This window comes from Phascolarctos cinereus, unplaced genomic scaffold (genome assembly GCF_003287225.1).
Source record: "Phascolarctos cinereus isolate Bilbo 61053 unplaced genomic scaffold, phaCin_HiC Scaffold_2;HRSCAF=192, whole genome shotgun sequence".
NCBI classification, from domain to species: Eukaryota; Metazoa; Chordata; class Mammalia; order Diprotodontia; family Phascolarctidae; genus Phascolarctos; species Phascolarctos cinereus.
In genome coordinates this window covers 156,882,303-156,905,487 of record NW_027555625.1, presented here as the reverse complement: position 1 = coordinate 156,905,487, position 23,185 = coordinate 156,882,303, and the positions used below count along the sequence as shown (strand labels likewise).

The window sequence follows — 23,185 nt, the reverse complement described above, 5'->3', positions numbered from 1 at the left end:
ATGAAAGGTTTTGAATACCAAAGAACATTTTGCATCTTCCTAGAGTTAGGGAGCCTAGGAATATATTTAAGAGATGCTGCAAAGGTGAAATTGGCAGGATTTGACAACAGATTGAATATGAAAAGTGACAAATAGTGAGGAGTCAAGGATGAGGCCTAGACTGAGAGGTCAATCCTTTCCAAGGTCTTGCTGGCTTTTACCTCCATAGTCTATCTGGCATCCTTCCCATCCCTTTAGTTCCCTATGAAGTCACCCTGGTACAAGGCCACATCTTTTCTTACCTATACTACTCCAAAATTGACTTTCTTTCTTTAATCTATTCCCTTCTCCAGTACATCTTTCATTACACTGTCCAAAAAATCTTTATGTATCACTAACCACATGACTCCTCTACTCCAAAACCTTCAATGATTCCTTACCAAATTTCTCCATGCACATTGCCTGGGCCTCTCCTGTGCATGCATCACCTTCTTATTTACATTATAATTATTTGTAGACATTTATTTCCCCCCATTAGAACTTTAAGCCCCTTGGGAAGAAGTCTATGTCATATCTATCTTTGCACTGTCAATATCTAGCAGACATCCTTTAGATGTCACGCTTAATAAGTATGTGCTAAGGAAAACTTGGGGCAAACTCTGCAAGGGCTACTCTCTGGTGTTACATGTGGCAAGGCAAGACAAGTGCAAGCTCTGGCAGGGCTGATAACGTCTGTGGATAGACATCGAATATAGGGCATGTGTGTGTGTGTGTGTGTTCGCATGCACACGAACAAGTGTGTGACCCAAAGGCAAACCCTGCTAATTTCATTCAGGCTCATCACCAAAAGTTAGCAACCACTTGATGAATTCTTTGGCCAGAACAATTCATGAAAGCCTTTTAATAATGATAATGATGATGGTAACATGGCAGTAGTAGTTCATATTTATATATGACTTTACAATCTATTAACTGGTTTTCCCAGAGCAAACCTTTGAGGAACACTGTGTAAATATTATTTCCTCCATTTAACAGATGAGAGAACTTACGCTCAAGATTAAGTGCTTTCCCTGTGATTACAAATCTTCTTAGTGTTAGAGGCAGAACCAAAACCCAAGTTTTCTGATTCCAAGGCCAGCACTCTTTCATTAAAACATAATGTGTCTCTTCTACTATGACACTTAGACATTTTAGTTATGACATAATCTGTATCAGTATAAGGAGTCTTCATACCAATAAAACAGTGGATCTTTTAAAATATTAAAGGAAGTTAAGGGACAAAAAAGAAGATATCATTACCTCAATATTATGGCATTTAGTCAAGGCACAAAAATCTGGAAGACCGTCACCACACACACACACACACACACACACACACACACACATATTTGTACACACACAGTGAGTGTAACAGTTTTAATAACAAGGCATTTCAAAAATAAAATATCAAGCAATAAAAACTATATAGCAAGAAATTAGAAAGATCACTATTTCATCACCTTAGTGTTTTTAGAATCATCACTTAATGCAGAAATGAAATTATTAAGAACCCTTCTAAACACAGAGAATATATATATGTATTCTACTAACCTGACGAAATACTTCATTGATAAAGTTGACATAACCTCGTGTAGATAAGAGAATTCGCTGAACCATTTCATATACAGTCCGATGCTCTTCTTCAATGCTACAAAGACTGGAATTACTGAGTCTTCGATCAGACAAAGTACTGCTATTAGAATGATTTTTGTCCTGTTCAGATGGCCCACTAACTTCCAACTCAGAAGTTTTCTCTTGTACCATTCCACCAACATTCTAGAAAAGAATAGTTGTAAATTGCTGGAAAAGCTTACAAAACATAAAAATACATTTTTTTTTAAAACTAAGATATTTGTTTTTTAAAGGAATTTAGATTACTATCACCTTTCAGTTTGGGGTTCCAGGGAAATCACCAAAATTGTAATTCCAAAATCACTTTCAAGCCAAGCAGTCTCTATAGCTTGTACTTACTTATCAAACATCTAATTATAAGCTATCCCTTCCCCTACTCCAATTATAGTTATCTCTCAGGGAAATCATTAGCTAATTAAGGAGTTTAATCTATGGCTATAAAATTATAAATACAAAAACGCAGGTTGAAAAGATGTTTAATCAACTGGAGTTATTATAAAAATTAGAGAGTGAACAGCCTCCAAGAAAACAATGACTTGAAAACCTTATGTTTTGTCCATAACCCAATAATAAATCATTTGATCCATAGGAATGGGAGACAATAAAATCAAAAAGATCTTTCAGGGTGGGGGTGGGGTGCTATTAATTTGGAGTCCAAATTCGGTAGTTCCATTGTTAAAGATAAGGAAAAGTTTTCAATATGTATAAATTGACACATCTTTGTTCATGGGCTCATTGTCGTCCTGTTTTCATCTTTATATTCTGGGATGAGATGGCTTAGTTAGGTCGCTTTGCCAAGTTTTCTGTATACTTATTTTTACCTCCACTGCTTCTCACTGTTTTCTAAAATGATACTGTCTATAATCTTACAACATCCTTTTTTGTAAGAGTTTACGAAAGAGTTTATTTTCTTAACCAGTGTTGCCCTTTGTTACCATCTCTCTACTTAGCAAGGAAATCAAATGCTTCTGCCCTGAGCAAATTTCTAGGCCTCTTTTAGTCCGTATGAAGGGAAAGAGGAAACTAATGTGTTGTAAATAAAGGACCAAAAAAGGAAGTATGTATCCTTGGAACCCACAGCTGCTTGCCAAGGAAGTAAGATCCTCTGGTTAAAAAGACAGTTTATGGCAAAGTAAATTTAAATAATAGATAGTGGAAATGACCATACCAACTGGCTATTTCCACTCTGTTTTGACAACATGGAAATTCCTTGGCTCACACTGGGAAGGTGAAGTACAACACTACAAATGATTATTATGTACCTCCTTAGTATCATGTGAGTTAAGATGAACTACCCAGAACAAATGTGAAAAACAATCCAAGATAGAATTTTTGTACATAAACTATTTTTTGATTTGATATCTGTTCCTTACATCTCACTCAAGCATATATTTCAAGAATATGTTTCTAATAAAATACATTTCAAAAGTTGTATTATTTTCTGAATACTGGCAGAGGAATGTCAGGAGACAGAAAATACCAGCAGTCTTTAGTTGGGACAATTTTGTAGCCTAGCAAACATTCTGGAACCAAGGAAGAAACAGATAACATTTGAAAATGTAAAATTTCCTTAAGAGAGGGACTGATCTTTTAAAATACACAGTCAGTCGTGCATAACAGCACAACTTTGTAATAATTGTTTCTGGTTCTCACACTGGTCAGCCCACCTCCCAAAAAAATTCAATCCATTTCTTTTGGCCATTTATGTTACTTGGGTAAAAAAAAAAGAAGTGAGGACAAATGATTAGTAAAATACCTGGATGATTTTAGGCAATACTTCTCCTCCATTTTTAGTGTTCTGAGTTGTAGTTAGGTATTTCTTTTCCAGAAAGAATGTTACAATCCACTTAATAAAAGCAACGCGAGCTGCCATATATGGAATTTTTGTGCTGTAAATGTTTTCATTGTTTCGAGTTGCGGTAACATACACTGGTTTTGGTCTTGAATGGGGGATGTCTGGTAATGTAAAAGAGTACACCATCTAGTTAAGTAAATCACAACTACAGGATAAAATAAATATTTGCATCTGATACATCTATCTAAATTAGAAAGTTGTTATACTGATCTGGTGTAGAGATATTTTTATTCCGACACCTTCAAATCCCATTTTTTAAAGTAGTACTTTTTGGTAGCACTGTCATTGTCTCCATATTAGATTCTGATTAAGAAATAATTTTGAATCTGAATTATCTATTTGTTTTTAGCCTATATTATTTTACATCTAAAGACTATATTTGTTCTACCAATATAAAATGGTATAGTTAACATGGCATCTGAGGCCAATACACAGTAAGTTTAGTTACAGTGTCCTTCTTTAAGCCTTTTTTAAGATTTAAAATGTAAATACTTAACAAAATACATTAACCAAATTTATTCATTTTTAGCTTGCTAACTTTTTCCTGGCAGCAGAATCTATTAAAATGGAAGGCATTTCATCTAATCACTGGATGATAGTTTTGAAAGGTTTTGTTTTATATTTAATCTAACAAACCTTCTAGAATATCAGCCAAATATATATTTTTCAACCCTTTTCTCCTCTATAGTAGATCTGAATATGGAAATAGCTTTGAGATAATTCCTCACATATGCAGTTATCTACCTACCATCATAATTTTTCTGAATATGATTATAATCATACATGGATACAGAATCTGTCATTTCATAAAAAGCAAAGCTTTTAGCAAATACATCTTTACAAAAAAAAAAACCTGACAGTATAAAAATGCAATAATAGGTAAGTAAACTCTCAGCTACCTGTCTCCAATCTCTCCCTCTCTCTCTCATACACATAGACACTCTCTCTCTCTCTCTCTCTCTCTCTCTCTCTCTCTCTCTCTCTCTCTCTCTCTCTCTCTCTCTCCTCCTCCTCCTCCTCCTCCTCCCACCTGCCAAACCTACTGCTTTTAGTGTAGGCAGGATTATAGTACATTCATGCTCTCTTTAACAAGACAGGCAGTCCTGGATTTTATTACAGGCAACTCATCCACTTTTTAACCATAAATTTTAATCCTTGGTTGATTTCCCTAAATCACAATATTCTATCATCTGCTATGGGATGCTCAGGAAATGAAAACTAGTTTTAATATTCTCTAAAGGAAGTAAAATTATAGCCCAAAGTAGTGTATTCCAAACCAAATATAAATTATTTTTGGATTACTTGAGCTCCCTTTTGAGAGTATGATATAATTTAAATCTTAGAAGAATAAAAATTGCAATTTCTTAGAAAATTCTTAAAGGTAGGTTATTTAACCTTCTAATATTTGAATAGTTATATTTTTTAGTTAAAAAGATTTTAATGATGATATTGAAGGAAAGTATTCAAAATTACTTACCCAGGACAGGCTTGTAGAGGTTGGTTAATTTTGTAAATGATGGAAACAAATGAGGAAGATAATACTTTCGAAACAAAGTAAAGAGAAATTTAAACCCAGTGTCTTGGTTCTCCTTATTCTTCCATTCCAAGCTTGCAGCCTTTGAATATTATATTTAAAAAATAACATACATAATATACTTTTTTCAAATCAATATATATTGAACTAAAAGATTTTCAAAAATTATAAATACCATCATATTAAAGGGACAAGTTGAGAACTAAAACCAATTCAATTGATGGAATCATATTTTAACAAAGCCCAAGAGAACTCTTTAAAAACAAGTATTTTAGAACTTTTCTTAAAAGCTGCCATTTTCTAATATAAGGAAATCACAAATAGCAACATAACCATATAAAAATATTATAATTTCATGTTACTTAAATATCCTAACGTATTTTTCCCTATATGTCTATAATCATCTTTTTTTTTAATCTTTAAAATCTTTAGTGGGAAAAAATAAATTAAATACAAATACTTGTATCAAAACTAAGATATTTATAAGCAAATAGCATATAGTAATTATGGTCTGGTCCATTCCCCATTCACTGTATTTTGCCTCCTACTTACACGACCTTATTATAATGGTCATACCTTTCTCTAATGCGCATCCTCCTCACTTTGGTCTCATAAAAGTTTCAGCTTCCTTCAAAACATAGCTCAGGTGTAATTTCTTCCAGGAATTAGCAATATTTTATAAACACTGTATTTACTTAATGATATATATGTCTAATCTCCCCAGTTAAATGTAAGCAATTTGAGAACAGGGACTGTTCTATTCTTCAAATGTAGGTACTTCTAATAAATGTTATTGCTATTTATTGGAATTAACTCCTTTCAATATTTATGTCAATTTTGCCATGAAACACATACTCATTACAATGAGCAAAAGCTTTAGAAACTCATTTCTAAATGAGTTTCCTCAATTTTTTTCTAAATAGTTTAAAATTTTCTAAACAAGTTTTCTAACTATGGAAATTCCACAGGTTGAGAGAACCTCTCTCCTTCACTTTAGTCCCCATTGAGGTTATGTATTACAATTTTCATTTTATTAGTGGCGTTAACATTTAACCCTACAGAACCAAGCACAACGCCTCGAAAACAAAACATACCCAAACAATACTTGATAATCATCAGCAAAAGATAAAGGATCAGACTGAAAAGATTTGCAACAGATTTTCAAGAGCCAACATATTTTTTTAGGAAGTGAGTAGGATAGGACCCATGTTAGGGAGAAACTAGATCAACCCCCTCATTTTACAAATAAGTAAACAGAAATCTGGAAAAGTTAACTTGCCCAAGGGCCACAGAACTAGCTTTTGGAAGAAAGGGAACTAGAATTGAGGCCTGACTGAATAAATTCTTCATTCTACAGTCCCTTTATTCCTACTTTACGCCACTAAGTAAAATAAAAATTTAAAGAGTTTAAATAAGAACAAGACTATAAGAGGTGAACTTGTACAACTTCTTTTCAAAAATAGTTTCAAGTAAATCACTGTGACAAAAATTTTGAAGCATAAAACATGACATAAGCAAATTTTTACCTACATACTTGAATAGTCTGATGTTTCCATAGACCTTTAAGATTTATAAAATATTTACATATGATATTTTACAATAACCCTGTGAATTAGGTACTACAGTACAGATATTTTTTTCTCCATTTTGCAGAAGAGGAAACTGAAGCTTCACAGTGCTAATAAGTGTCAGAGGCAGTATCTGAACCCAGATCTTGACTCCAAGTCCAGCCCTGAATGTACTAAGCCAACCAGCCTTTTAAAAGGAGTTCTTGATCTTTTTAAAGTGTGGCAAAGGTCACAAGCTATTGATGAGAATAGTAAGTGATTATTCTTCTGAACACAGCTCTATTTCTAATAATTATAAATCTTAAATAGCAAGGATATTCTGCCAATAGGTTTATGATGTACGTGACTTTGTGATAGACCAAAACATATGCTCAAGTACTCTGCCTCACCAGTATTTTAAAGTTTAGTGGAGCCGTGAAAAAATACAATCCAGCACAATCCAATAAGGCAAAAAAACCAAATAAACCACAGAAATAACTTTTTAGGCATCAATGCTATAATGAAAATATAAATTATGGAACAGAGCACTCAATAAAGTAAAATACTTCCCAATAACACAAATAAAAATGTTCGTGTTAAAGAATGCTTTAAAATGTTTTACTTTAATTAGGGGTTAACTTTTTTTTTGTCATGAACCAATCACTCTGGCAGCAGAGGGAAACCTACACACTCATCTCAGAATATTATTTTTAAATGAATATAAAATGTAAGATTACAAAAGAAACTAATTATATTGAAATATAGTTGTCACAATATTTGAAACAAACAAGATCACAAGTCCCAGATTAAAAATTCCTGCCTTAGGCTAAGGTTTAAAACCTATCGAGGCCCCCATCAAGTGGTTTTCTGAACCACAGCTGATAGAACAGAAACTCCTAGACAGCAAAGATGGTTTCACTTTAGAACCTTCTCTTTCTCTTGGCCTAGCATAATGCCTTGCTTATAATAAGTTATCTAAGTACTGGACAAATTTAGTAGAATATTTATTTTCAAACTACAATTCTTAGCAACATCAAGTAGTCTTTCTATTTTGCAAGTATAGGTTCTTAACTGTTACTGGGTTTTGTGGGAAGAAAAGGGTTATTTCTGTTGTTTTAGTTTTTATGAAAAGCTAAAGAAGTTATTCCAAGATGATAATTCAATCTTTATCCAACACTGGACTGAATTGTTCCCCCTACTCCTTCAAAAACAAAAACAAAAATAAAACACCAAACCCCACATGGAGAGGAACAGCACAGGATTGTGAACAGAGGGCTTGATGTGGATTTGGGAAGACGTAGGTTCAAACCAAATCTCAGGGATTTACTTGCTGTGTGACCCTAGTCACTCAATCTTTCTGTGCTTCAATTTCCTTATCTATGAAATACTAGGGCTGGACTGGATGCCTCTAAAATCCCTTCTCACTCTTATTATACAATCCTATGATGAAAAGGAGAAGGCATATATTGTAGGTTAAATTTACAACCCATGAAAGCTTATTGAAATGTCAGTAGGCGTGGCTCAGAGACAGCTGACAGAGCAGATTGAATTCTGTACTTACAGTAAAAAAAAAAACTAGGTTCAAACCCTTTCTTTTAGGATTACTAGCTACGTAACCATGTGTAAGTCAATTAAAACTCTCTGAGCTTCAGCTCCTTCATATCTATATTACAGTGATAATGCCTCACATGGTTGTGAGGCTCAAATAAAAATGGATATAAAGTCCTTTGCAAAATTTAAAGTGCTGGGGCAGCTAGGTGGATAGAGGTCCAGCCTTGAAGTCAAGAGGACCTGAGTTCAAATCCGGCCTCAGACACTTGACACTTACTAGCTGTGTGACCCTACGCCAAGTCAGTTAACCCCAATTGCTTCACCAAAAAAAAAAAATTTTTAAGTGATACATAAATATTGGTTATTATTCCATTGGGTTTTTTTAAATTCAAGAATTACAAGTGTGTAAGAGAACATAAGACTTTATTAATGACATGAAAAGAAAGAAATTAATAGTTACAACCTTAACAACCTAAGGTTTTGTATTTTTATTTTAGAATCTAATTGTGTTCTACTTAAAGGTGTTTTCTAAAAACTATGTGCATATAAACTTGGATTTCATAAGTTTAACGATGGTTTGGACAAGAGCACTTCTTGTGGTGCTGGGTACGTGTGCTTTGGCTCTATGAAGAAGGACACTGGCCCCCTCAGCATATGCCCAAATATAAAGGAAGTGACCCAATCAAATCCCCATTAAGTAAAAAAGAATTTAAGAAAGTAGATACATAGGAACTAAAGCATTCCAAAGTTTGTGATGACTAATAAATGACAGCTCAACACATGGTTTTAAGAAGTACAAGTAACCAACTTTCAAAGACATAAAGCTAATATTGAAAAGGAAGAATATGGAGTCAGGCAAGCACAGAAGAAATATTTTTTTCCTGACTGAGGAAGATGATTACCCATCATCCTCACATTTTGAAATCTAAGATATGAATAAACATAATTGCTCTTTTGTTTTTTGTCAAGAAGCTCTGAAGAAAAAGAAAACTAAATCTTGTAATGTCTACTGACATCAAGTATTTAAAGTGGCCTCACACTAAACCATATATACATTTGGAAGGTTCTAATATAAAGATATTAGTTTCTAACCAAAGAATGATTTAGTTTCTAACTCAACGTCTTTCTGACTCATCCCTTAACTCATCATCAGAAACTAACATTCTAGTTAAGGTTGGGGACAAAATATGGGTTAAGTAAAGAGTGATTAACTTCAGTTAATTATTACTGGAAAAAGTAATGTTGCTCAAGTTATCAACATCTGATTTATAAATGTCCTGTATTCTATTAACACCAAACTTCCTCTCCTTCACCATCTTCTGACAATCCACTTTCACCAATCTCATTTCAGTTAGTCCTATTTCAATTCTCTTTCTAGCTGTACAGAACCTTTTAATAGCCTCTTTCTTTCCCTTTCTTTCTTATTTAATTACCTGGCTAAAAATTTTTTTTAATTTTCTTCTTTCCATTCTACTTTCTGAGAAAAAAAATGCTATAACTGATAAACATTAAGATTAGGAAAGTAGAATAGTATATTAATAAAACAAGCCAAATATCTAAAAGATATATTCATGTGAGGAAATTTAAGAAAGAGTAGAAGGCAAACATGGTAGAGAGTATTTGGATGACGATGAACAAGAGCAAAAACAGAAACAATATTGTTACCATTTGGACAGAAAGACAAAATAGATATATTCAGGAAGTCATGCTTTAATGGTAATAGGACTTCAATTATCCAGACATAAGCTAAAACACTCACTCAGCCAAAAGAAGGGTAGATAATAACTTATTGATTTGCTTTAGTCATCACATCATCCTTCAGATGGCAGAAAAGTTAACAATAGAAAATACAATTCTTAGGGGCAGCTAGGTGGCGCAGTGGATAGAGCACTGGCCCTGAAGTCAGGAGAACCTGAGTTCAAATCTAGCCTCAAACACATGCTATTCACCATTTGTATAACCCTGGGCAAGTCGCTTAACCCTAATTGCCTTGCAAAAACAAAATGAAACAAAATACAATTCTAGATCTGATTCTTATCAATATAAACTTGCTTGCTTGGGTGGAAATGATAAGACCCTTGTGAAGAAATGAGGGGTGGAAATGATAAGACCCTTGGTAAGAAGTGACCATTACATTTAAGAATCTATAACAGGTTGCAGTAGAAGACAGGAAATCTGGGCATAGTCCGGCATGCTTTCAAGATCTGAGAAGAGTCTATTTCAAGAGGTTCAGAAAACAGTAGGTAAGAACGCATGACATAAAATCCTAGCTAAGAAATTCTCCTAGTAGAGATGTAAAGTACACAAGAATGAAATTCTGAGAATGCAGAAAAAATTCCAGTGAAAAGTAAGATGCATAAAGAGACAAAAGCGTAAGCACAATGGTACTTTCTAGCCAACTTAAAATTTGAAAAAACATACAGAATATGAAAGCAAAGATGGGTAATAAAAAATGACTAAAAAAGTGTGCCATGATCCAGTATGAATAGTGATATGAGAGCAAAAACTTAGAATGAGTTGAAATTAACAGGAAAGCTAAGTATAACACAAAGGAAACTTTTATGTAACAGGGAAAGATGATCAAAGAAGGCATTGGGACACTTCTCAGGATAGATGAGATGATTATAGCTGATAACAGAACAAGAATAGCTACTCAACTCATTTTGATTGTTTTATCTACCAAAGAGAATGGCCTTTGGGCTAAAAATGACAGAATAAACATGTCTTGTAGACAATTTATAAAAGACAAGTAAAGACACAGAGACCACCTATCTGCTCTTGTCTCTGAAATTCTGTAAAATCACATTCTGTTCCGATTATAACATCTATATCCAGAAAAAGTAAAGCCATTGTTTTAACTTATATTAAATATAATTAAGAACTAGTTGTTCAACCTCTAATGTCCTTGAAAGCTACCTCAAAATCTTCTTTATATTCCTTTAATTCTACTAGCTTTCAAATAACTTTGCTTTATTATATCATCTCTAACTCTTAGAGTAACTAGTCATCTTCTAGTGAAGAGAGCTAACAAGCAACCCAGTTCCACACACCTACTCCAGCAAAAACCTAAAAACAACAGTACCATACGTAACAATGATCAGGAGGTGAGAAGGAAAACTGTCAATAAGTGACCAAAAACTAAACAAAAAGTCAGCCAGAAGCCCAGAGGCCATGGGAAGGAGACAGCCATAAAAGCTAGTGCCAATAGGCAAACACCACAAACCCTTGCTGGAGACAGACTAGAAACACCTAGAGCCTGGGAGGCAATGAATGCAGAGAGGTCCTGCAAGAAAGCTCCAAGATGGTGAGAAAGCCACAGTGGGAAACTGGAAAGAGAGAGAAGGAACAAGGCCAGTTACAGAGGGGCTCTGAGGTTCACACCCCTCTGTCTGAGACCTCACACAGGGCCCTGAAGTTCTGAACCTCTAAGGTTCAGAATAGAGGTAACCAAGAGAAAGGAGGTCAGTGGAGTACCACACAAAAGCATTGAAGGAAACAAAGCCTGGCCCTGGCAGGAAAGCTCCCATGCAAAAATAGGAGAGATAAGTAAATATAAGACACTGCTAGCAATAAAGTATTGTAGCTCCAGAAATACAAAATATTTAATCTAAAAGGAAAGAGTAACTCCCTAACAACTGCAAGGAGAGACTCAAAGGGAAAAAAAAATTATTTTCCACAAAGAGCACACAAAAACCTAGAAAAAATATAGCAAGTGATTTTAAAAAATGAAATAAAAGTTCTGGAGAAAAGAATTGGAAGAAAAATAAACAACTTAGAATAGGAAGTGAGGAACCTTTTCTAAGTAGTAGACTTCCTGAAAATAATTTCCATTTCTATTTCCAAATAGAAATCAACTCTATGAAACAATTTTTTAAAATTAAAATCAAAAGACTAAAAAAAAATAGAAGAAAATATAAGGTATCCGATATAAAAAATAACTCACCGGAAATCAGATCAAGGTGAGATAATCCTTAAATGATGGTTCTTAAATTAGCCAACTCTTCAAAAATTATGATTTTTGAAAGTCTGTATATCAAGAAATGAAGTGAAAATTGCCCATATCTACTAGAACCAGAGGACAAGATGAAAATAGAAAAGGTCTCAATAATGTCATAACCAAAATTCAGAACTTCTAAATTAAAAAATAAAACAAACATTACCAAGGAACCAAAGTTGGGATCACAAAAGATTTGGAAGCTTCTACTAAAAATGAGAGGAGATTTTGGAATATGATATTCCTAAAAGCAAAGGTTAATACACTTAGAACCAAGAATTATTTACAATGAAAATGAGTATGATCCTCCTGGGGGAAAAAACAGACATTTAATGAAATAGAGGATTTCTAAGCTTTTGTGATAAAAAGATACGAACTGAGTAGGTGTTCTGAAATGCAACAAGAGTCAAGAGAAGCTTAGAAAGGTAAATTCACTTGGAAAATTGGAAGGGATTGTAAAATGATGAAGAGCTAGCATTCTAATAGGAGGAGAAGAAACAGGTGCCCTGTAGGAAATTTAATGTCTTCAATGGGTATGAAGAGAGTTAAATAAGAAATTTCTTTTGATTTTTATTTTCTTTTGATTCTGATCTAAGTCTGAAGAGGAGAAAGAAAAAAAATTGGGTAAAAGGAAAACACAAGAGTAGAAAGGAGAAGGAAGATAGAACTTACTATTTTCATAAGTGGGATATGTGTGTGAAAGTTTAAAAACAGAGAGGAAGAGATGAGGGGAATGATCATTAAACAGAGAGGAAGAGATAAGGGGAATGATCATTAGAAGGACCTCACTAGGGGCAGCTAGGTGGTGCAGTGGATAGAGTACCAACCTTGGAGTTAGGAAGACCTGGGTTCAAATCCGGCCTCAGACACATAACACTAGCTGTGTGACCCTGGGCAAGTCGCTTAACCCCATTGCCTAGCAAAAAAAAAAAAAAGGACCTCACATATCGAAACTGAACAAAGAAAGGTTGGACATGTGTAAGTATGTATGCACACATATGCGCCAACTATAGTATAAAAATATCAAACTCAACAGGGTCAGACAGAGATAGGGTGAAGTGGAGTTAAGTGGAAGATACTATCAGGAAGGGAAAAGTCACAAACAAAACAAACTCAAATGTCCAATCTTGAAGGAGAAATTAAAAGGGAAAAAAACAAGAAAAAAAACTGAGGAATGATATAAATGTAATGGAATATTACTGAGCTGTAAGAAAAGACTAAAGATGACTTCAGAAAAAGCTGCAAAGCAAGAATCAATGCAGAGTGAAGCGAACAGAACAGGAAAACAGCCTATACAATGATAACAACATTGTAAAGAAAAACAAGTTTGAGACACTTAAAAACTCTGACCATGGTTCAGATGACCATATTACCTAACTCCTGACAGAGAGGCATAAAACTCAAGGCACAGAAAGACATATACATATTTGAACATGGCCACTATGTGAAATTGTTTTGCTTGACTGTGCTTATGTAACAAGATGGGGCTTTGATTTTGAAATAATCAGATTGATTCTGTCTTTTTTTAATTGATATCATTTACAAAATACTGATTTTTTTCCTGTAACTTGCCTAAGTCATGATTTTTTTGTCTCTGAACTTAATTCAGAAATGTAGCCAGTCTGTAATGAGTTGAGTTTAGAAATCCAATTCTCCTGTTAACCTCTGTTCTATCTTTGTGTCAACGAAATCTGTTACCCTTAAAGGATGCAGGTGGACAGCAGGGAGACTGGTCTAGTATTTTTACACCACTAAGCTATCCTTCAAGGGTGTCTGGTTTGTAATACAAAGAAGCCTGGTTTGCTATCTCTGTTCTCACAGATGTAGCTAGACTCAAACAATGAACATTTCTTAGTCACAGGAGGGAAGGAAGGGGTTGTTCCTAGCCTTCATTCCCAATTTCCATCCAATTAGATTTTATTCCATTTATGATTCTTCCTTCCTATTTTCTGTACTCCCCAAAACTATAAAAAGTGCTATTAACTCCATAACTGGGTTTTAGCTTTGCTGGGGAAGCTGAGATCCTATTTTCTCCTAAATTCAGGCTTTACTAAGAAACTGATCATGCTCAGAAATTTGTGTCTTAGTTTACTGTAATTGTTTTTAATTGCTACAGTTTGTTCTCTCCCCCCCCCATTTTTCATTGGGTGGAAGAGAGAAGGGAATAGCAAAAGTGATCAAGACAAGTAAGGGGAAAAGGGAAGGTGGAAGAAGGGATCACCAACATTTTCTTTAAATGAATTTATGAAAACAGAAGAAAGTCAAGAAGGATGCAACGACAAGGTAGTTTTGAACGCAATGAGTTGAATTTATTACATACTTTTTGAAAACAGGTAGTATGGAATATAGTCATGCTTTCATATTCAATTCTCTTTTTATGTTCTACTTTGTATATGTATATGCTTTTACATATTTTGGAGAATGTTTCTTAAGTTCAAAATAAAATATTAAATTAAAAATCTCACGGAAATTGCATGCCCTACTTAAATAGTGATTGTATTGTGAAAATCAAACACTGATCTTATATTTTATATATGATTCCACTCTGTAATTGATTCTGTTCTGTGACCTCATTCTGTATTTTATAAACCTTTTCTTTGTCTCTGAGTGAAGAATTTCATTAGTTCACAAGTTTAGTCTTCCTCTCTCAAGTTAGATGCCAAAAGTTTAGTCTCCCTATCAATCATTTTTAATCAAAGAAAAATTCTGAGCTAAGTTTAGAGGTTCAATACTTTCATAAAACACTTTAATGCTAGGGGAATTGTTATCTCAGCACCACCTGAAAATCACTTTGTGTCAAGGAAACTTTTTATTCGTCATAATTTTTATTTCCATCTTAGCCCATACTTGTCAACTAAAAGGGGGTCTTATCTCATTCCCAGGAGCCAGTGAGTCTGGTCCATATCAACCCTCAGGATGCAGTTGGGTCCCATAAATCAATAAAGCATTACTCTAAGACAGAGAGAGAGGTGGTCCTGGTCCCTCAGGTATGTAAGCCCATGTTACTTAATGTAACCAATCATAATTCCTCACACCCATGATGCTGCCAACCCTATAATCAATTGTATTATATCCTCACCTACCTGTTTTGTTCTTTGTTCTATGCTTAGAAAAAGAAGTTGCATCACCATCTCAGGATCTTTTGGCTAAGGTAGACATTAGACCCACTTTATTACTAGGGTCAGGCTCTGCTAATAAACTGTTACCTTTCTTGAAGAACATGGGCCCCAGTCTACCTTAATTTTTTAATTCCATTTTTAGTTTTCATAAGTATTCAGTAGAAAGTCATTTTATCCTCTTGTTTAATCACATCTAAAGGAAAGAAACCTTAGCTTCATGAGGTCACAACTAAGACCACCATTCATCCAACAACTGTGTATAGTATAACTGCAAGCACCAAAAAGGAAAAATCAGTAGTTTCTTGAGTACTACTTCATACATCTGAAGCCATAAAATGACAGCAAATATCTGTTATGTTATTTCTGATAGTTTTATTTGTAAATTCTAAGGTGAACTATATAGGAGGAAATATTATTCTAAAGAAGATAAATAAAATTGCTAACATAGCAGGAATTCGATAAATATTTGGAAACCCACAGAGTTAATCATTTTCTAAAATCTACACCTTTAAATTCCAACTTAGTTATATATTGTTTAGCCACTAGAGATCTTTGATTTGAATATGTTGGATAAAATTTAAGCCAAATTTTTCATTTTGAAAAAATTATACTGTTTTTACCATACTTTTGTTGATGTGATTATATGAGGTTAATCTTAAGACTGCTTCATAAGTCTTATGTGAATAATGATTAACTGAATCATGTGAATAACAATTAAGATCTCAGTATAAGAAAAAATAAAATTCTCTTTCTTTTCTACAGCTAAAATATACAAGTAGTCAATTGCATAGTATTTTGTTCTTACCTGATAACCATATATCTCAATAATACTTGAAGAAAAAAGCAGGTTTGGTCCTCACCAATTTTTTCACTTGATACAGCTGGCAAGAGTGGAGTTATTTCTTCAGGATGTATCTTTGCTAAAATGTGAATCATAATTAAATTTTATTAAAGCTAAATTTCAATAAGGTAACAGAAAGCAAGGAATTCAGAGTTATCAATAATAATTTAAAAAAATAAACTGCTAATCCTATGGTATATGGGACGATTTAAATGCCTTCCCAGTACAGAAAACCTCTGCATCATCACTTCTATTCAACCATTCTTAATATTTCTCTTTTTTTCCTTTTTTTTTTTTAGGCAATTTGGGTTAAGTGACTTTCCCAGGGTCACACAGCTAGTAAGTGACAAGTGTTTTCTGGATTTGAACTCAGGTCCTCCTGACTTCAGGGCCAGTGCTCTATCCACTGCGCCATGTAGCTGCACCCCATTCTTAATATTTCCAATTTTACTCAGGCAACCACATTTCGTAAGGACATTTCTTTCACCTTGAAAAAAAAGAAACACCATCTATTTCTTTTTTATTTAAATTTTCAGGGGCTAATTGCCCACCCCCTAGACCTCTTTAGATGGTTCTAAACTGAAGGCCCTAATGACTGAGAAGGAATGCTGAAGAAGGCAATAAAGACTGCATGGGAAGATGAATTTGATATGAAGTCAATGTTCTGTCCTTAAGTAAATGTACCAGTAGCATGAATTATTTGTTCTTTTAACAATCTCTTATAGATATTCTATGAATACTCCATTTTAATTAATGCCTAATAGCCTACCATGATATCTAGACCTGATAAAAGGGCAAGTCGGCCACAGTGGAGAATTACAAAGTTGAAGTGGATGGAGAGGTCTCCAAATAATAGAACTTAGCTTAATGAAGCTTGACACCAGGTAAAGGCCCAGCATTGCAGCAAAAAGTCCCTCTAAACCAAAAAATGGCTTATAAACAATCTGCTTCTTTTAAGAACCTAGGGCCTACTATGAAGATTGGTTTCTTCAGCAAGCTAGGCCCTGAATACCAAAGGTTCTCCCTAGCACCATAAATTCACTATCATTCCAAGTCTCATGCCTGTCTGGAAAATACTAACTTTAGATCTCTGCAGCTTTCCCTAAGCAAGTCTCAGTACTCTTCCGAAACACCACCAATATCAGTCTCACATGCTACCAGAAACAGGCCTCTAAGAACCTCATCTCATACAGGGCAACTTGGTAGTTACAAGATATCACAAGTTTCTCCTGATGACACAGCCTCCTTGGCCACCCTTTCCAGTACTGGCTGTGCTTTCACTTATTTCCTTTGTCTCAGTGGTTGGGGCAAAGGAGTTTAATGCTCCTTGCTCCCCATTGCCACTTCCAGGTTTTCCTCCTACCTCCATCATTGTCCTCCTTTGATGTCAACACAATCCACATCTTCCAATCAAAATCCTGATAGTTGTTGACTAAAGACCTCCAGGACATTCTCTCTCCTTCCTCAATAAGTTCAACACCTGGCTCACAGTATTTCTCTCCTTTTCAATTCATACCCTCATACAGAGGGACTTCATCATAAATACTGACTCACCCTCAAACACCTTAACCATCAGTTCCCCAACTTATTCTCTTCCCATGACCCGCTCCTCTACCCCACCTCAACCACACACAAAGATGGTCATACCCTTGATCTTCCTGCAATCCACAAATTTACCACCTATGTATTCAAGAATTCTGAAATCCCTTTAGCTAACCATAATCTATTGGTTCCTCTCTTTTCTAAAAAATTTTATTTTATTTTCAATTAATGGAACAAAACAAGCATTTCCATAACACAGTACAATAAAAAAGATGATTACACTTGAAACTACAAATCTGTCACGTACAGCTTGCTATTCCTTCCAAATATACAACAAAGTTATCACATAAATTTCTTTTTTTTCCCTTTTTTTCACTTCCCCCCCACCTAGAGATGACTACCATTAGACACATATGGGTATGTATGTGTGTATATACACATATATTTATAAATTATTCTATACATACTTCTATTTATCCTTTCTTTCTCTGGATGCATATAGTATCTTTCTTCATATGCCCTTTATTTTTAATTTGTGTATTTATAATAGTCAAAATGACTGGGGGCAGCTAGGTGGCGCAGTGGATAGAGTATCAGCCTTGAAGTCAAGAGGATCTGAGTTCAAATCCAGCCTCAGACCAAACACTTGACACGTATTAGCTGTGTGACCCTGGGCAAGTCACTTAACCCCAATTGCCTAAAAACAAACACACACAAAAAAACACCAAAAAAATGACTTAGTCATTCAAAGTCACTCTTAAAACACTATTGCTGTTACTGTATACTATGTTCTCTTGGTTCTGCTCACTTCACTCTTCATTATTTCACAGAAGTCTCTCCATGCCTTTCTAAGATCACTGAACTCATAATTTCTTATAACACAGTAGTATTACATCACAACTATACACCACAACTTGTTCAACCATCCCCCAATTGATTGGGATCCCTGTAATTTCCAGTTCTTTGCAACTACAAGGAGACCCGCTATAAACATCCATCCCATTCGCATTTAAAGTTATAATTACAATTTCCTGCCATGTTAATTTTTACTATTTTCTTTCTCAGCCTCTCTTTTCACCCTATCCCCGTCACCTTGTCTTCTCCTCGTACCCTCCCACCCCACCACTTCACCCACCCCTCCAAAAGTTCCCCATCTCCTCCCCCCACTCCCCAATCTCAATCCATATACCCCTCCAAAAGTCCCCTCCTTCTTCCTTCCCTTATCAGATTTTACTTTTTGTTCACATCATGACCTCTAATCTCTTGATCCCTCAATTCTGTTCCAGGCCATCACCTTTTCACTATCAATCTCTCCTCTTTTCCCTAATCTTGATCAATTGGTGAACTAGTTTAACTCTACCCTGTCTGCTTCTCTAGAGTTCCTGGCCCCCTTATAATATCCTGGCACTCTTCCTACCTACTAATGGTAGATGTCCACAGGCCTCTGTCCTGGGCCCTCTCTTCTCCTCTTCTTCTATAGTACTTCACTTTGTGATCTCATCAGCTCCCATGGATGATTCTCATCATAAACACAACCTGTCCAAGATGGAACTTATGATCTTTCTCCCTTAACCCTCTCCCCTTCCCAACTTCACTATTTCTCTCAAGGGTACTACCATCCTCCTAGTCTTCCAAGCTGTTGCCAAGGGCTGTCAATTTCACCTCTGCAATATCTCTAGAATACACCCCTTCTTCTCTCCTCTGAAACTACCAACACTCTAGTGCAGACCTCACACAAAGACTTTTGTAATAGCCTGCTGGTGGCTTTGCCTGCCTCAAGTCTCTCCCCCACTCATCTGTCCTCCATTCAGCAACTAAGGTGATTTTCTTAAAATGCAGAGCTACTCATGTCACCCCATACTTAAACTCCAATGGCTTCCTATTAACTACAGGATCAAACACAAAATTGTCTGTTTGGGGTTCAAGGCCCTTCATAACCTAGCACCTGCCCCACATTTCCAATTTCATTACAACTTATTCCTCACCATGTACTCTTTCAATCCAATGACAATGGCTTCCTTGCGATTCCATAAACAATACACTCCATGTCTCAGCCCCAGGTATTTTTTCTGTCTGTCTTCCATGGTTGGAATGCTCTCTTTTCTCTTTTCTGTCTCTAGGCTTCTGGCTTCCTTCAAGTCCCAACTTAAATTCTACCTTCTACAGGAAACCTTTTCCAATGACTCTAAATTCTACTGTCTTTCCATAGCTTGTCTGTACATATTTGCTTCCTTGTTGTCTCCTTGATTAGATTGTGAGCTCCTTGAGAGCAAGTCTCTTTTGTATCTGCAGTACTTAGCATAGTGCCTGGCATGTAACAGGCACTTATAAATGTTTACTGACTGACTGATAAGCCAATCACAGTTTTGATCCTCACCTCTACACCAAAGACTATTGTTATCTACATTCCCAGCCTTAACATCTCTAAACTCCAGTCTCATTATTTCCAATTGCCATCTATATTTCTTTCTACCTAGATATCCTACTATACTTCAAGCTCAACATATACAAAACCAAACTTATCATTTTTTCTTCCCAAAATCTGTGGCATTCCCTAAATTCTCTACTAACACAGCCACACAGATTTGAAACCTTCAGACTAGTACTATGAACTGAATGTTTGACCATTCCCTATTCTTCATGCCTCCATACCCAATTAGTAGCCAAGATTTGTCTTACTACTCCTCTGTCTCTCTCCCTGCCCATCTTTCCCATTCCCATTCAAACCATCTAAGTCACTTTTTTTTGCCTGGAGTACTTCAAAAGTTTCAACTGTTCTGCTTTTCTATGGCTTCTATCCTCTCTTATCCATCCTTGATACCACTGCCCAAGTAATCTTCCTAATATACTGCTTTGATCACACTAGTCCCCTGCTCAAAAATCTTTAATGGCTTCCTATTGTTTACCTAAAGGAAATATAAATCTATTTTATCCTAATGTTGAAGGTCCTCCAAGAGTAATTTCAACCTTCCACTGCTCCTCTTCATTATACTAGTCTAACTGTATGATATATCATGGCCTTATCCTACCTTCATCTGCTTCAATTCATATCATTTTATGTCCTTAAAATGGACTCCACTCCCATTTCCACCTAATGAAATTTCATCTCAGGCAACACTTCTATGAAGTCTCTTCCCATCCCCTAGTAGAAAATGCTATCTGTCTCCTCAAATTTCTAAAAGCATTTTGTTTGGTTCATTCTTCTGTACTTTTTCACATTATGCTCATATTATAGACATTGAAAGACCTCACTAATTCACCATCGCCATTAGACTGCAAGGATTCTTTGAAGGTAGGGATGGTGTGGTATTTTATCTTTGTGTCCTCAGTGCCTAAGCATAATACCTTACACATAGAAGTCATCTAATTAAGCTGTGATGAATTGAACTGAATTACAATGTTCAGTTTGACAGACAGTAGTGGGAGCAACAATACAGAATAGTTTAAGTCAAGAAATTCAATGCTGTTTAGCATCTACAAAAAAAAATTGTAGTTAAACTGTCCAAAATATAAAAGGTATTTCTCCTTAACATATTTATCATTTCATCCTGGGGACTATTCTCTATGTTCAAAAAAAAAAAGATATTGTTCACTCTGACAACGAATGAATGAAAAAGCATTTACTAAATGCTTTCTATGTGTAAAGCACTACACTAAAAACATTAACTTATATATAACATATATGACATATATTAACCTATACTGTGGCTGGTGAAAGATGAAATGACTGAGAAAACAAAGGTTTGACCTTCTGAGCAAATTTAGTTGCCCAATAAATCAGTCTCAGTCCTTCCTTGGCTTTAGCACTGGACCTTGAATACAAAGGGAATCAAATTTTTATTCATTAAAAACAATCAAATAAAACCAGCTAATTAAAAAAAAAAATTAACCAGGATGTAAAATTAGGTCACTTGATTTCTAACTGGAGGAAATATTAGGGACTTTCCAAGTTGGGAGGAGGAGAGCAAACAGGTGCAGTTCTCTGAAATCAGAAAAATAGCTGTCCCACTTCTCCCAAGTGTCTGTCTTCAATCAAAGGAACATGGAAATAGTAACTGATTGACTAGTATGGAGCCAGTTTTCATATAAGACATATAGGTTGCTTAAGATATATAACTGTGAGAAAACTCTTTGCATTAACCTTCGGATCTGACTGGGTTTCTGGTCAGCATAATGTAGGCTCTTAGTTAAGCATCTCTAAGCAGTAAGTAGAGGCAGCCCAGCTTCCTAGCCATGCAGGGCTAGGTTCAAATAATGCAATAAAGTTTTCTCATGATTCCCACAATATGCAATACAAAAAAGTTTTCTCACAAGGCAGAAATTGGACTAAACCCATAACTGAATGGAAAGGAAAATATGCTAGCTCCAGAACTGAGTCGTAAGATGGAGTTACTTAATTGCCTCAATATAAAAGTATTATCTCTATATTAAAAAAAAAAGAAAGGTATTGTTCACTCTAAATGAACGAATGAAAAGGCATTTATTAAATGCTTTCTATGTGCAAAGTATTACGCTAAAGGCTGGGAATATAAATAGAAAAGTAGGACAGTTCCTTCTCTCAAGGAGCTCAAATTCTAATAGGGATGACAACTCATAGGTTTCAGCAGCAAGTCTAATGTAAGGCCAAGTGGTCTTTAGGGTACAGTAACCAGGCAGATGGCAATGCATCTTATTTAGTGTCATTTCTATTTATAATACCACGAACATTTGTAATGTTGATGGTACCAAGGGTTTTGGTATCTTTAATCCTTGCAGATTTTGTTGCAGAATCTATCTTTCACAAGAGAGACTTGCTTATGATTTATACTCACAAGTTAAATAAGTCCACAAATGTAACGGATAATTTCAACATTCTGTAATGTTACTTACTATCAGATGAAAAAGGAGTAGGATTTATAAGTGTGTCAAGTGTACAGGGACCTCTTGATGACATAACTGCTGGAAATCCAGGTACAAGGCAGGCAAAAATTAGCACCTGCTCTTCTGCACAATTTGTCTGAAGTGCTTGAAGCCATAGAAGATACAGCCGGATTCCTTCACATCTTATCTAACAAACAACAAAAATATTTTCAGAAATTATTCTTAATGTAAAATCATCATAGCTTTGCAATGAAAAATAAACTAAATGGAAACTATATAAAAACTAATACTATTGGTAACAAACAAGTACTACTTAGAAATAAAGCATGCTGGCCAATTCCTTGATCATTTCCTAATGGTAAAAATAAGCCGTCTCTCTCTACCTCACCCCCATCAAAATTATATCTTGTTTAATCTAAAAGTATGTATTAGACTTAAAACTACAGATGTACATGATACTTAGAGAATTCATATTTCAAAAAAAAAAAAGGAACCTACAATAAAAACCTAACCCATCAGAGCTGGAAAACTCTCTAATTTCCCTATTCTGCTCTCTTTATTTAATTCCTTCTTGCTTGCCAATGTATTCTGAGGATGGATTTCTAAAATCCATAGTTTATGGATTATGGATAGTTGATGGTATAAAATCCCTGGGATTTATAAGATCTTTCTACATTTCTACTTTCTAATGC

At 35.0% G+C, this 23,185-nt stretch overlaps 1 protein-coding gene across 1 annotated transcript in view; it reads right to left on the bottom strand.

Annotated features, from left to right (window-relative positions):
- The window catches only part of RALGAPA2 (Ral GTPase activating protein catalytic subunit alpha 2), a 417,261-nt gene that overhangs the window by 331,671 nt on the left and 62,405 nt on the right, over positions 1-23,185 (bottom strand). The window contains exons 6-11 of the mRNA XM_020989297.2: positions 22,503-22,680; positions 16,056-16,170; positions 6,417-6,420; positions 4,983-5,121; positions 3,407-3,606; positions 1,570-1,794 (exon numbers count right to left, since the gene is read on the bottom strand). Of these exons, the coding sequence (XP_020844956.1) occupies positions 1,570-1,794; positions 3,407-3,606; positions 4,983-5,121; positions 6,417-6,420; positions 16,056-16,170; positions 22,503-22,680 (861 nt within the window). The remainder of the gene's footprint in view (positions 1-1,569; positions 1,795-3,406; positions 3,607-4,982; positions 5,122-6,416; positions 6,421-16,055; positions 16,171-22,502; positions 22,681-23,185) is intronic.